General features: G+C 37.2%; 2 protein-coding genes across 2 annotated transcripts; one reads left to right on the top strand and one right to left on the bottom strand.

The window, feature by feature from the left end:
• Window positions 1–1061: 1061 nt before the first annotated feature.
• On the top strand, window positions 1062–8761 carry LOC137941674 (phosphatidylinositol/phosphatidylcholine transfer protein SFH9-like). The gene is made up of 11 exons (XM_068787180.1): window positions 1062–1298; window positions 1418–1446; window positions 2441–2524; window positions 2606–2659; window positions 3431–3508; window positions 3840–3893; window positions 5354–5413; window positions 5491–5586; window positions 6789–6890; window positions 7094–7174; window positions 7985–8761. The coding sequence occupies exons 1-11, from the start codon at window positions 1244–1246 to the stop codon at window positions 8300–8302; spliced, it is 1011 nt and encodes a 336-aa protein (XP_068643281.1). The 5' UTR covers window positions 1062–1243; the 3' UTR covers window positions 8303–8761.
• A 208-nt stretch (window positions 8762–8969) lies between these two features.
• On the bottom strand, window positions 8970–13163 carry LOC137941936 (ultraviolet-B receptor UVR8). The gene is made up of 8 exons (XM_068787555.1): window positions 12824–13163; window positions 12343–12495; window positions 12039–12197; window positions 10982–11152; window positions 10768–10899; window positions 10544–10660; window positions 9413–9508; window positions 8970–9336 (listed from the first exon to the last, which is right to left on the bottom strand). The coding sequence occupies exons 1-8, from the start codon at window positions 12999–13001 to the stop codon at window positions 9146–9148; spliced, it is 1197 nt and encodes a 398-aa protein (XP_068643656.1). The 5' UTR covers window positions 13002–13163; the 3' UTR covers window positions 8970–9145.
• Window positions 13164–13462: the final 299 nt, after the last annotated feature.

Here is a 13462-nt window from a genome sequence, read left to right on the forward strand (position 1 = left end):
CAGACCGGTTTTCGTCGAATTCAAGTGACCTCTTAAAGTCGTCGTCAATACGAGACCGTGTTTAGAACTAAACCAGGTTAGATATCAACAATCAAGTTTCAAAAGCATGTTTCTGTATCTTTCGTTTTTCTAGTTCTAATGGCTGCCAAAAGATCGGAGTAGACGATAGTGGTTAAACGTACAGTGCAAGGTGACTCAGAACGCACCTCGAAACACGCTTGTCTCGGAGAGGCATTTCCTTTGCCGTGTTATCGAGTTATGACTCGCAAGTTTTTAACTAAAAACTCGTTTTCCCTGTTGGATTCGGAGATCTTCATAAAAAGAGACCCTACATATATTCCGCCTTTCACTACGCCCTCAAACTGTCACACAAGCGTGACGCATACTACCAAAGCGTAAGATTCAAAAGCTTTTATTGCCTTTTGTAAGATTATTCTGTCGATAAAAGGCGACAGTGGCGAGCCGTGGCTGTGACGGTCACGGAAGGCCTGGAAATGGAATAGTGGAATATCCACTCGAGATTTAAATTTATTAATCAGGATCTTATTAAAAATTGGGTTAAAATAATGATTAATTAATTGAAATTTATGTGCCTTTAATTAAATAATTCATAAAATAAATGATAAATGACGTCCTTCTTGTCGAAAGTAGCCGTAGGATGGTCACATGGTCCGGCGCAGGCGTCTTCCACCGCCTGTCGGCGTGGTTTCTCTTATTTTTCTCCGTTGTAGTTGGTGGCTTTTTTGAAATTATCATCAGGCCGTCGTCTTTTTAAAATTACGGAAATGCCACCCGCTTGGTCTGGGAAAAACCTTGTTTTAATCTACTCATTTAATCTGTCTTTAGGTTTTGAATCTGCTATTAATTATTTGAAATTAGGAGATAATTGGAAATGAGGGAAAATCACGTGACCCCATTCATACGGACAAGTTGTCCTTTTTCTCAGCTGTTGCTTTCAGTTTTTTTTTTTTTTTTTTTTCTCTTTTTTGAGTTGTGTTTTTTTCTTTCTTTTTGCTGTCACTTGGTTTGTGACTTCAAAAGGAATTGCCGGACTTCAATTTCAGAGGGGGGAAAGCTCAAGAACACCCGCCTTTCTTGACCTTTCCTTTTACGCCTCAGCTTTTTCTAATTTTTGATCTTTGTTAATTATTTTTTGTCCTGAGAGGGGAAAGAGAGATCTCCAGCAAGAGAACTGGTACTTCGCCAACCACCTTTCTCGTCTCTGTAATTTGAGTTTCTGAATATGGGAATCGCTTCCCAGGATGCAGTCAAGCAGTTTAAAGGTTTGATTGATCAAGGTCAGCTCGATTCTGGGTTTTTGTTGAAGAATGGTGTTTTTTTTTTTTTCTGTTTCTGCTTTGTAAAGCTTTACTGAATTGTTGTTCTGCTTTTTTTTTTTTTTTTTTTTTTGGTGCAGTGGATGAGCCGTTGAAGAAGACATTTGAGGTTCACATTGTTTCTTATCTCTGCCATTTTGTCTGAATTTGTGTTTGTGAGATCTGGATTTCGATCTGTATCTTCTGGTTTTTGTTGTTCAGATATCTGTTCTAGATTTGGGGGTCCTTCCCTCGGGATTAATGCAAATTTTTAGTTAACTCGGTAGAACGGACAGCAATTTTTCTGATCCTTTGTGGATTTCTCTGATCTGTCACAAAGTGACTGTTGTCTGCGCTGGCAAGGTCTAATACGTTCTAACTTTGTAAGGATGGTCTTTCTTCTTCAAATTCGCGCCTTTGGTGTAACTAGCTTTAGATTCAGTCATATCTCAGACACCGAGTGAAACTGAAGGAAAATCTGTTTGACGTGAAACGTCGTTGAAAATTTAGTTCATTGATACCCTATAACAGGTTGTTTTTTTTTTTTTTTTTTTTTTTGCTATTTGACCTTTCTGATAATATTACCCGAACAACCATCCAGTCGGCGCAAATGAAGCAGTTATGCGTAAGATATTTTTTATCCTGAGGCAGGTGGACAAAGTAGTTAAAAAACTACAACGGAATTATATATTAACTGAATTGAAGATGCTAACCTTTTTCTTCACCAATTATCTAGTTATTTCTTTTTGAAGAAGGGAGAATAGACTCAGGACTTCTATCTTTCTTGTGTGAATGATTTTTTATTGGTGGATGACTTTGTTATTAGTCAATTCAGAGAGATTACAGGTGTTGGATCTCACCACAGGAAAGATGAATGTAGGGAGGGCCATTTTGAAATATTATTATCCTGAACCCAGTTTGTCCTTGGCATCTGCTGCTATTCTTTATTACTGCTGTTAAATTAAGTTTTTGATTTCCTTATCTATCTTTTTTTCTGTCATATTTTTGAAAGGGGTTAGAGTGGGTCCTGTCAGTGGGAAATCATTTTTATTTTTTTATTTATGCATTGTTATGTATTTGATTTTGATATCCATCCGTATAACTATCAATTTACTGGATTTCAGAATATGCATCAAGGGTATCCAATTGAAACATTAATACGCTTTCTGAAGGCAAGAGACTGGAATGTTAGCAAATCACATAAAATGGTAAATTGCCACCTCTCTCTCTCTCTCTGAAACAGTCTCTTTACATTGTTTTTCACTAATCATGTTGTTGTCCTACTGCAGTTAGTTGATTGCTTAAATTGGAGGATGCAAAATGAAATTGATACCATATTGGCGGTGAGTCTATTGAGGACGTAAATATCAAATTTATAGAGTTATCTGGATGACCAAGTCCTTTATGTGCAGCCATTTTAATGCATTCTGCTTATGTATGCATGTTACATAGGTGTTAGCAATATACACACATATATATATATATATGCTTCTGCAATTGATTTTATGTATTCTTTCAGTGTTCTGCCGCATACTTCAAGCTTCCTTTTCTGTAAGGAGGCATTTTCTCGAATGTTGCATCACAGTAAAGTAGAGGTATCTAGTTATTTCAGATGTGATAAGTCAAAGAGGTTATGCTCAAGTGGATCATCAACTTGGAGAAGTTACTATGTCCTATCAAAAGAGAAGTGGCTTGTGATGTTATAAGAATTCTGCCTCCTACTCTAGTCCTGTATTGATAATTCAAGTAAATCAAGACTAAGATTTCACCAATGCAAGTCAGATTTTGTATAAAATATATGATGATGGATTTCTGTAGTAACTTTTGGCTATTTTCATTGCTACCTACAAATGCAAGAGGAACGATATTTAAATATCTGATCAGTCCATTCTGAAATATAAATTTGGTCAGGGAACAAAAAAAAAAAAAAGAGCTAGATTGTCAGTAGTAGTAGATCTTGATCTTTTGTCTGAGACGATGTTAGATGTGTGTCAGAATGGAAATAATTTATAATCTTATATGGAATGTTGAGTATTGTTGTAATAACCTAGAAGATTGATCAGTCACACATCTGAGTATTTACAGCTCTAACAAAAGGTCTTTTCCTATGCCAGAAACCTATAGTACCTGTTGACGTATATAGAGCAGTACGTGACTCACACCTTGTAGGATTATCAGGATACTCAAGAGAGGTACATCTCTCCACTTTGTTGTTGCTAGTGTAAACAAGTTTGGTCCATTTGATATGAAGTTTATCAGAGTAACATAAATTTATAAAAACATTTTATTTACTAGCAGCAGTAGCATCTTATTGATTATGTTATGTTTCGAAATTGCATTAAGTTGACTTGGAAGTTATATCAACTAAGTTATGCCTTTCATCATCACTAGGATCACTGCCTGCTAGTTCAATTTTGATTGGAAGTCCATCTTATACAAAGCAAGAAAAATCTGGCCTGTGTGTAGCTTCCTGTAATAATACACTTTCTGCTTAAATATTTCTACCTTGGTGTTTGTTTACAGGGTCTCCCTGTCATTGCTGTTGGTGTTGGCCAAAGCACATTTGATAAAGCATCAGTAAGGATCTTGCCTTTTTCTGCTATGTTAGGTGGATAGAAGTGTCATTATTATTGTAGACAATTGATATTGTCCGTAAGATCAGAAATGGTGGTAATTCATGCATACCTATTTCCACTGTTTTCCTTAATTGTTTTCTTTGTTTCCTGTTTATAATTTTTTCTTTTCCCCTCTTTTCTCTGGAGAGGGTCAGTTGTTATGCATCTTCTCTTTGATTGAAATTCCCTATTCGCGCTCTGAAAAAGAATTCATGCATATCTTGGCAGCAGATGTATTCTGCATTGAGCAGGTTGTGAATTACTGCAACTTTCCTTTACTTCCTTTGGAACTCTAAAGTTATTTACTAATCAAATAAAATAATACTTGGTTTATACTGTATGTGCTGGATGATCAGTTTGAAGAAAGGTAAAAGGCATTGAATTTTAACTTGTTCATCTGATGAGTCATATTGAAAATTGTTCATTTCTTGAACATCTTCTAAACCAAATATCTCCTGCTTCAGTTGTGGACCGCAAAGGGACTAGTAATGATATGTAAATGGCTTTTGTAGCTTAATGGCTGAAATGGCTTTTCAAAACAAAATGGTCCATCATAATTAACTAAAAAGGACTTAACCATAAGCCTCATTAGTGCATGTGGACTGATCACACCAGGAAGAGGATTTAGCACTCACCCTTCCTCATATGTATCATCCATTCATAATAAGCGGAGATGTTGGTTTATAGAAGGGAGATATGTCACTTGTTGGAGCAGAAAATTTGCAAGAGGTGGATTTCAACATGCTCAACAGAAAAGCTGCATGAGCTAGCTCTCTAACTTGAATTTTAAATACAATATAAGAAATAGACAGAAATATGATAATTAATCATGTTTGTTGCAATATGTGGAATTGATACAATACCATAGCCTCTTGTTTACTAGGAATCATTGTAGATATTGAAAAGGCTGGTGGCGCTGAAAACTCTTGCAATGAGATTTTCTCCATTCAATGCAAAAACAGCATGAAAGAGCGCCTGGAGAAGGTTAAACTGAGATTTCTCTAGCTTTAACACTTGAAAGTCTAATAATAAATAGAAGTTAATGGCTTCCAAATCTGTGATAGTTGGTTCTTGCAACGTATCGTATCTAAAATAGCTCTTTTATTTTACTTGTGGCTCTTGTTAATCTCTTGTGTGAGTGGCACACCATTTATGAGTGCTTGTGCACATACGTCTTCCGCATGAATACCTGGTTTCTCTGTCCCATGTTTGATGAAAGTATGATCTCTTTTTTCTCTTGAACTTGGCTTTGTTAAAGTCGGATGTGTGCAAATTGCTATCTTTCCGGAGGTGGTGTAGCAAATTACTACATCATAAAATAACCTTTTAGGATCTCTTGGCTTAGCTCTCAAAATCTAATTTGCATTATGTCATTCTTTTCAGTGCTTGTATAATTCGTTAGCTGTTTCTTTTTTTATGTAGGTTCACTATTATGTGCAGTCCCACATTCAAATTAATGAATACCGTGACTGTGTGGTTTTGGTGAGTATACTTCTTTTCCTGCTTGTTGCATTTGCCTTTGTGTGTTTTACTTAACATTAGTTTTTGTGCCTCACTAGCCTTCAGCTACTAAGAAGTATGGGAGATATATTGGCACGTGTGTGAAGGTGTTGGATATGACTGGCCTAAAATTTTCTGCTCTTAATCAAATAAAGGTACTTTTTGCAGTAACTGACCTTTGAAATGCATAATTAAGTCTTTGTTCACTGATTTTTTCCTAGTCATCATGATAGTGTTACTATGATGAATTTCACATTTCTCATGTTTCACTTTCCTGAAGAGAAGTATTTTTTCTGTAGATTAAAAATGTTGTCATCGTCCCAACTAATATTTAAAAAAAAACAAGCTTAGAAGAGAATAATATAATTTTATATTCTTAGCGGTCCTCATGGCCTGCTTATTCTCCTCACATTAAAAAAATCCAAATGATTATCTGAAACTTGTGATGGGGATTGCAATAGTAGTCATTCTTTGAACAAAACTTATCTAGAAAATAGACACAAATATGGTGAACTTAAGTCTATCGCAGACAGAAATAGACACTTCTCAATTCTCATATTTCTCATTTTCAATTCTTATTTCTTTCTCTCTATTTTCTTCCTTTCTCTTTCTAATTCCAGCAATTAATCGATATTCACATACGACAATTAAAATTCGCACCTCGTCACGCCTTGTCCTGCATCAATTTCAGAGTTCAAGTGCTATGAACTTGTTACAAGATGTCTGCTGAATTTGCTTCAACTACCATTATGGTAGTGTTTGGTTTTACTGAAATTTTATCCAATTTTAACTATCAATTGAAATAACTGAAGAAACCATAACCAGATAAGTGAAAAAATGGTGCACTCAATGTGATGAAGGGGAGGAAAACTGTTGGCAAAAGCCGTGATTATGCTATCTTTCACATTAATTTCGTCTTGTAATTAGAACTTTATATTTGTAGTGCACATGTCTTACGTTTTTAGGATAAAAATTCTGTGCTAGTTAACAAAGCTAAAAAGCTCTTTGATTGCTAATTAATCCAATAGTTGCTGTAACACTTTTTGGAATTGTTTTTCCATTATCAGTGCAAAATATAGCCCATGCAACATGATATAATTTTCAGTTCTGTGCTCATTCTAGCTGTTGTTTTCTTGCTCTAAAACTGCAAAGGGCATTTTGGTCCTCTTTCATGCTAGTTTGTAGCATTCTTAGGTGGAGTGGCCATTCTCAGTTCCATATTTTAATCTTAACTACAGTACCTCAGGTTTCTGTAGGACTTTTTTTCAGTGATTATGTGCTATTGACAACTTTACTTATCCTGTGTGTGCTAAACCTGTTGCAACCATGTTGGTGCATGTCTGTTTTTTGCATGCAGCTTCTTACAGTTATATCTACCATTGATGATCTCAACTATCCAGAGAAGACAGATACTTATTACATAGTTAATGCTCCTTACATATTCTCAGCCTGTTGGAAGGTAAGTTTCCCTTTTTATTTTCAGAAATTCCATATGTCACGCATCAACTTGTTTTTTCTTGTCTTTCTGTTCTGGTGTCTCAGATCTAGTTTGCATCTATTTTTCTTTGTTTGTTGAGAAGTTGTCATCTTTTATATGAATTAACCGAAAAGAAATGATGTTTTTGGTCCATCTCTTAGAATTCTAGCTTGATACTTCTGTAGGTTGTGAAGCCTCTTTTGCAAGAGAGGACGAGGAGGAAAGTGCAGGTCCTCCAGGGAAATGGAAGAGAGGAGTTGTTAAAGGCGAGTTCCATTGTTATTTATTTCTTTTGTATCTAGTACTATTGCTGCTACCAAAGGTGGGAAAGAGGAACTATTGCTTTCTTTGTCCACAGAGTGTCAATAATAATGTCCTTGTGAATGGTATGATAACGTTGCAGTAAAGGAAAAAAAAGATAAAAAAAACATCTCCCTTCAGATCCTACCATGTCTTTAGTAGTTAACTTCAGAAGATTTGCTTAACCTCTTAGAAGTTTTTTCCCCTGGTACGGCCCCAAACTCCCACAATAAATTTTACATTTTATAGTCTTGAAACTGCTGTTAATTCTTCCTGAACTGTCTCCACATCTTTTAGTTTAAAGTTGGTCAATCTCTAGTACATGATTCTGTTGTTGTTCATCCAAACTACATTCAACTGTATGTAGAGAGTTTCGGCCAGTTTTCTATTGTTCCTAGACAGTATAAGAAAGAGTTGTTCCAGAAACCGTTGAAACCATTGCATATTCAAAGTATGTTGGAGATACGTCATAATATTTCAAAATGTCTGTACATTCCTGATATTATGCTTCTCATACTCTCACTTTAGCTATGATTTTTTGAATGCTTCACATACTCTCACCTGGATTCTCTTCTTTATGTCAAATGTCATCTTCTGGTCTGTTGTTTTATATTTAAACCTAAGTAGTAGGTGTTAATATGTAGCAAATTTGCCTATTATTTACTGCATTGTCTTTTTATATATAAGAAAAGATGTACATTGATCATGTTCTACGCTTCCGTTTCTCTTCACTCCATGTAATGCTTAACATTTTTGTTGATTTGACATGAATGTAGATAATGGACTACACATCCCTCCCTCACTTCTGTAGAAGAGAGGGATCTGGGTCTTCCAAGAATTCCAGCTTTGGAACAAACGACTGCTTCTCCTTAAACCACAATTTTCACCAACAGCTTTACAATTATGTGAAGGAGCAATGTAAGAATCTTGAGCCCGTTCTACCAATTAGACATGGTTCATTCCATGTGGATTTTCCTGAGACAGATCCTGAGGGAAAAAAGATCACTCGAACAATAGAATGTGAGTTCCACAAACTTAGTGATCAGAATGGCCTCTCACGTACATTCAGTGGCATGAATATCAGTTCAGAATAAAGCCAGGGCTGCATGCCGAGAAAATTTTGAAGAAGCATCTGTAGGATTGTAATGACACCGGAACCACCGAGAGTATCAGTCGAGCCTGTTGTGATGTTGCTGTTTCATCCAACCTTGCAGCCTTTGGAGCACCAGTGAAGGGTGTTGTGCAAGTTCTGCGGTCACTCGCTGCAGTCCTTTTTAGGAGAAGCTAATTATGTTCTGCTGTAACTTAGATTTACTAGCCTATATGTTCGGGCCAAGAAAGTGTTCAACAAAAGTATTAATTATGAATAGGCTGTTTCCTAAATGGAAATGAATTGGAGAAGCAGCAGAAATGCTAAATTGTGAGTAGGCCATTAGCAGATTTCTGTCTTCTCCACTGTTGCCTTTTGGTGTTCTTCAATGCCCATTTCAGCAGTAAGCAGGTCAGTGTGAATGCATTAAATAAAAATGTGCCCAATCTGTGAGGATACACAAGATTGTCATGCATTGTTGCTCCAAAAGCTTTGGATCGGGGTTAAGTTGTATACCCGTGAATCGCTTCCATCGGTCTCTCTCCCAGGCTATTGCTTACTTGTACGTTCACATGCTCCATATTCAATTTACTCGCAGGAATTTATCTATAAGATTCTATCAGCACCTACCAATATCTCTCTTATCTTCATCTTTATCGTCTTTTATCTCTATCAATATATCCGTTGATTGCAAATACGTTCAAAAAATTTACAAACAAAATCAACCAACTCTCAAAGTACTCGCATCACTGCTAAAAAAAAAAAATCTGAAACAACTAGGTTGGAATTTGATACCTCCGCCTACCAAACTCCAATATGTGTAAAAATATACCAAAGATCCATTCACCTACTGAGAATGTTTAGAAACAGACCTTACAGCATAGGTAAACCCACTCCCGCAGTAGACATGTAATTCTGTGTAAGGGCTGGGTGGAGAATCTCCAAAAGGAACCGTTTGAGGACTCGTCTGATCAAGTGTATTCCCCAAACCCAGCTGCCCGTGCTCTCCCCATCCCCAGGTCATTATTAGTCCATCCTCTGTACTCGGCAACATCATTTTCTCAGACTACCATTTGCCAAATGCATTACCAAAAGAATTAACTTTAATCTTTACCTGTTACTACAGCAGAATGCTCTGCACCGGCTGAAATGAGTCGGACTTTCTTCCCGACAAGCCCAGGTACTTCAACTAAAACTGGTGATCTACAAACTTCCAAATAAGCAGTAGATTCTCATATATCAGTTAGGTAAGCTCTCTAAAACACAACCAGCTACCACTTTTGGTTGGCTAACAAACAAAATCTACTGAAGATGACTGACGAAAGAAAATAAGCTGTTGTTCTCGATGGAAGATAAAGTCAAGGCATGAAAATGCAACAATAAAGGAAAGAAGACAAGGCTTAATGTGTCTTTCGTTCCAGGTTTTTCTAAAATCCATTTAAGAGTGGAATTCTGTTTGCTTCTAAATACACACATAAAGATGAACTTCCACCATGTAACCATTAAGCTAAGCCCCCAACATTTAAAGCTATCATGGAAGTCCACAGACAGCCATTTAGGTGGAATAAGCGATCGATACCACGAGTTCTAGAAACCTAAGATTGCTAAGACCCTTTCCTAAATAACCAACGGTAATTACCTTGAAAGTAAAAGTTTCTTGTTTATGAATGGTAACTTATAATTAAGAATGCTAAGTAGAGATAGAAGAACACACACTTCTTATTTTATCAATGAAAAACAATTTTCTCTTGAAGCCGCCAAAATTTAGTTAAAACTAAGCCAGAGAAAACTTGGATTTTTGAGACTACTATTTATTTGAGAAAAAAATGAATAAATAAACCTCCACCAAGACTAGTTCTTCAATGGAAAATCCCAATCTGCTTTGCCACAAACTTTATTGTTTTATTTCACATGCACACAATAGCATTCCTAGAAGAACTAAGTAATTATTGTGCTTAGCACAAGAACTATTAGAAAACCTCTACATTTTCAAATAAGTGGTAACATGTCTCCATGATAGTAGGGCTGGAGTTGTGTGTAAATTCTAGCAGGTGTTACTCCTTAGCATTAGATAGAAACATGAGTTCAGGATAGCAAAACTAGAGGTTGACATTTTATCTAATATAGCAGCAGAAACCTCTCTTTGCCTCCTCCCTAGCTTCTGTGCTTTTTCTTGTGAACCTAATTGTATGTATTCAACCTTATTATATATTTCTTCTGTCCTTGGAATCGACAAAGGACTTACCCGATGAGCTAGTCGATGGAAGATATTTGAAAGCAGCTTGCTCGGACCTGCTCTCTAGCTGAGGTTGGGCAAGCATCCCATGCTGGACACCACCAAGCATGAAAACTGCCCCATCAACTGTAAGTTGACAAATGGAATTCATCAAAAACTATCAAGGAAAAGGAGGAAGGTATTATTCAAAAGTATATTCACCTCTATTTCCAAAAAAATAAAAGTATATTTACCTGTTAATAGCAAGGCATGATTCCATCCAACAGCAACTTGAGAGAATTTCAAGGGTGTAAATAAATGCTGAGGAATGTGAACATCTGAACTACCACTGAATCCTCTGCCCCAAGTGTACAAATACCCATTATCTGATGAAAAATTAGCAGTTAGGGCAACATTATAACATCCAATTATGAAGCAAATCTTATCAGCTAACACCCCAACACTTACCACACAAAGCAGCACTATGATCCCCATTAGCATGAATACTAACTATTTCACATTCTTCAAATCCACTAATAACTTGAGGAACATTGAATGACCTCCTGGTCTTATCTGTAGAAAGACCAATCTGACCACGTCGTCCCAATCCAAACCCATAAACTGAAACATTTGAAGGACCTACATCAAACAAGTCACTTGATCTTTTAATAAGCTTTATCTTCACCCGTAACTAATATCATTACTGTGTTATGACTATTAGTTGCAATTGAACACAAAACCATTAGATTTCAACAAAAATGTGTACAGCTTCTATCTTTGGACACAATTCATCACATTCTTAAATGTATAGGGACGACCAATCCCTATTTAAAATTCATAATAGCAAAACAAGGCAGCTCTGTAATAGGTGGTTGCTTGTTTGCTTGTGGAGATTATAGCATCTTGTGAAGTTAGTAAATGATCTATTGAAAGAGCAGATTTGAGATATCATGTACCTTGTACAGGGCATGCAAGCCTCTTCGAGTGGAAGTTCCAGTTCAACAATTTCAGATGCGATTCACATGCACAAGGCATTGATTGGAAATGATATGGTCCTCTATCACATGCACCGTTCATGGGCTATAGGACTTCTAACCCTATACCTGAGGTATCTCAATATATTACTAGGATCTTCTTACAAAAGGAATATGAGCTCCAGTTTGAATTACCTGGATACTAGTAACAGTTGATCCTGGATAAAAAACTGTAAGCTAACTATTGAAGTTGATAGTTATTATCTAAAAGTTTAATGAAGTGGGTCTTGAATCATAACTGTCAGCAAGCTACTGAAGTATATACTTGTTATAAAAAAGGAGACTGATAGCACCTGGTGGCATGGCCAAGTTTCAGGTTATGTTGATACTTCCTCACCTCACGAGGAGATAGTTTTGTCATTCAAAACAGAAAACAAAAAGAAATTTTCAAAATCTGTTCTAGTTGGGAACATTAACAAATAATGAAATTGTATACATACAAGTAGAGTTACAACTAGTATCCTAATTAGCAAACATTCAAAAATGAGTACCTTTCTCTAGGACAAGTGTATGACGCATTCCACACGCTATTTGCTGCACAAATTTTAAAGCAAAAAACGAAACTCGCACCGGAGAATGCTGTGATAGATACTCTCCATGGCCGAGCTGACCAAATGACCCATCTCCACAAGTGAAGACACTCCCGTTATCTAAAACAAAAGTAATACAACAGCGAAAGCCACATTAATGTCCCAAAACACAGATTACATATTTTCTAGAAGAAGCTCAAAGCAAACGAACTTTAAGTCGAGGAGAGCGTCACAGATATAAAACAGAGAAGTGCCGCTTTGTAACCTGAAACGAATCCAGAGTGGTTCCATCCAGCAGAGACATGAGATATCAAAAGACCTTCGAAGAACTTTACTGGCTTCGGAAATAAGCAGTTCTCCGAATCTCCGTGACCAAGTTGACCCGCGGTACCCCTTCCCCATGTTAGCACCCTGCCACCTGAAACACCGTCATAAAACAGTATTCACCAATTGCCAAGTCTCACTTCAAAACCAACTCAGTAGAAATAGTGAAGCAGTGGTCTGTAATTTGTTAAAAGATGATACACAAGAAGGGACCACGTAATGTTACTATCGAGATTGGGAAAAAAGCGGAATCAGTAAATTTGCTTTCATCCAGATTTCAGATTGGACGAGCCACGAAAGTTGATAACCAAGTCCACTATCATGAGAAGGAAAGCCATTTCTCGAAAGCGAAGAAGTTTTAATCCTGAGGGAGATGTTGACAGCAAAGAAAAACGAGGGTTTAAAGCTTCAGCAGTCAGTACCGCAGAGTGCAATAGCATGAGCTCCACCACAGGCGATGTGAATGACAGGGGTCGCCGGAAAAGGCCGAAGTGATTGAGGGAGGAGTTTGTCGTCAAGGGAGCCCGTTGAAAGCTGACCATCCGATCCAGCTCCCCAGCTCCAGATGGTCTGCTTCTTCTCTTCCTCTCCGTCTTCCATTCTCTCACTCTTTTCTAGCGCATCAACGACTTCGAGTAGTAAAAGGAACGGTGCTGGGAGTAGGGAAGATCGCAGAGCTCAACAAACGCGTCGGGCAGGTCAATTGAATACTGATTGACGGCGCCTCGGACCTGCGCCTATGACCGACGGGGTGGCCGGAGAGAGACGATGTAAATGTCAAAACACCATTCTCTACATCGAATCATGGAGTCGTTTATTAGTTTTAATCTCAGAGAGAACAAGAGGGTTTAATTCATGCCCAGCAAGTATATCCTCCAAGGAATGTACTGGGGGGCGAGCGTATGTTACAGTAAGTGTAGCGAAATTTAAATTTAAATTTTCTCTGGAAAGGGGGAGGGTCTCCTCCAAACATCGGCCTCCCGAAGTGGGTAAGAGGAGATCCTCCCCCTCGATTAAACAAAACAATGATAAAAAGTGAAATTCCAACTCTCAGGTGGAAT

The sequence above is a fragment of the Aristolochia californica genome, unplaced genomic scaffold (genome assembly GCF_029961685.1).
Source record: "Aristolochia californica isolate CCGP_79_NKW_82.1479 unplaced genomic scaffold, dmAriCali1.0.hap1 SCAF_9, whole genome shotgun sequence".
NCBI classification, from domain to species: Eukaryota; Viridiplantae; Streptophyta; class Magnoliopsida; order Piperales; family Aristolochiaceae; genus Aristolochia; species Aristolochia californica.

Excerpts from the sequence above, each read along its gene's own strand:
- LOC137941936 (XM_068787555.1), bottom strand. The coding sequence starts at position 13,001 with ATGGAAGACGGAGAGGAAGAGAAGAAGCAGACCATCTGGAGCTGGGGA. Across the intron at positions 12,496-12,823 it reads TCATGCTATTGCACTCTGCG|GTGGCAGGGTGCTAACATGG; the intron begins GTACTGACTGCT and ends ACGGTGTTTCAG. Across the intron at positions 12,198-12,342 it reads CCACTCTGGATTCGTTTCAG|ATAACGGGAGTGTCTTCACT; the intron begins GTTACAAAGCGG and ends CTTTTGTTTTAG.
- LOC137941674 (XM_068787180.1), top strand. The coding sequence starts at position 1,244 with ATGGGAATCGCTTCCCAGGATGCAGTCAAGCAGTTTAAAGGTTTGATT. Across the intron at positions 2,660-3,430 it reads AAATTGATACCATATTGGCG|AAACCTATAGTACCTGTTGA; the intron begins GTGAGTCTATTG and ends TTCCTATGCCAG. Across the intron at positions 5,587-6,788 it reads CTGCTCTTAATCAAATAAAG|CTTCTTACAGTTATATCTAC; the intron begins GTACTTTTTGCA and ends TTTTGCATGCAG.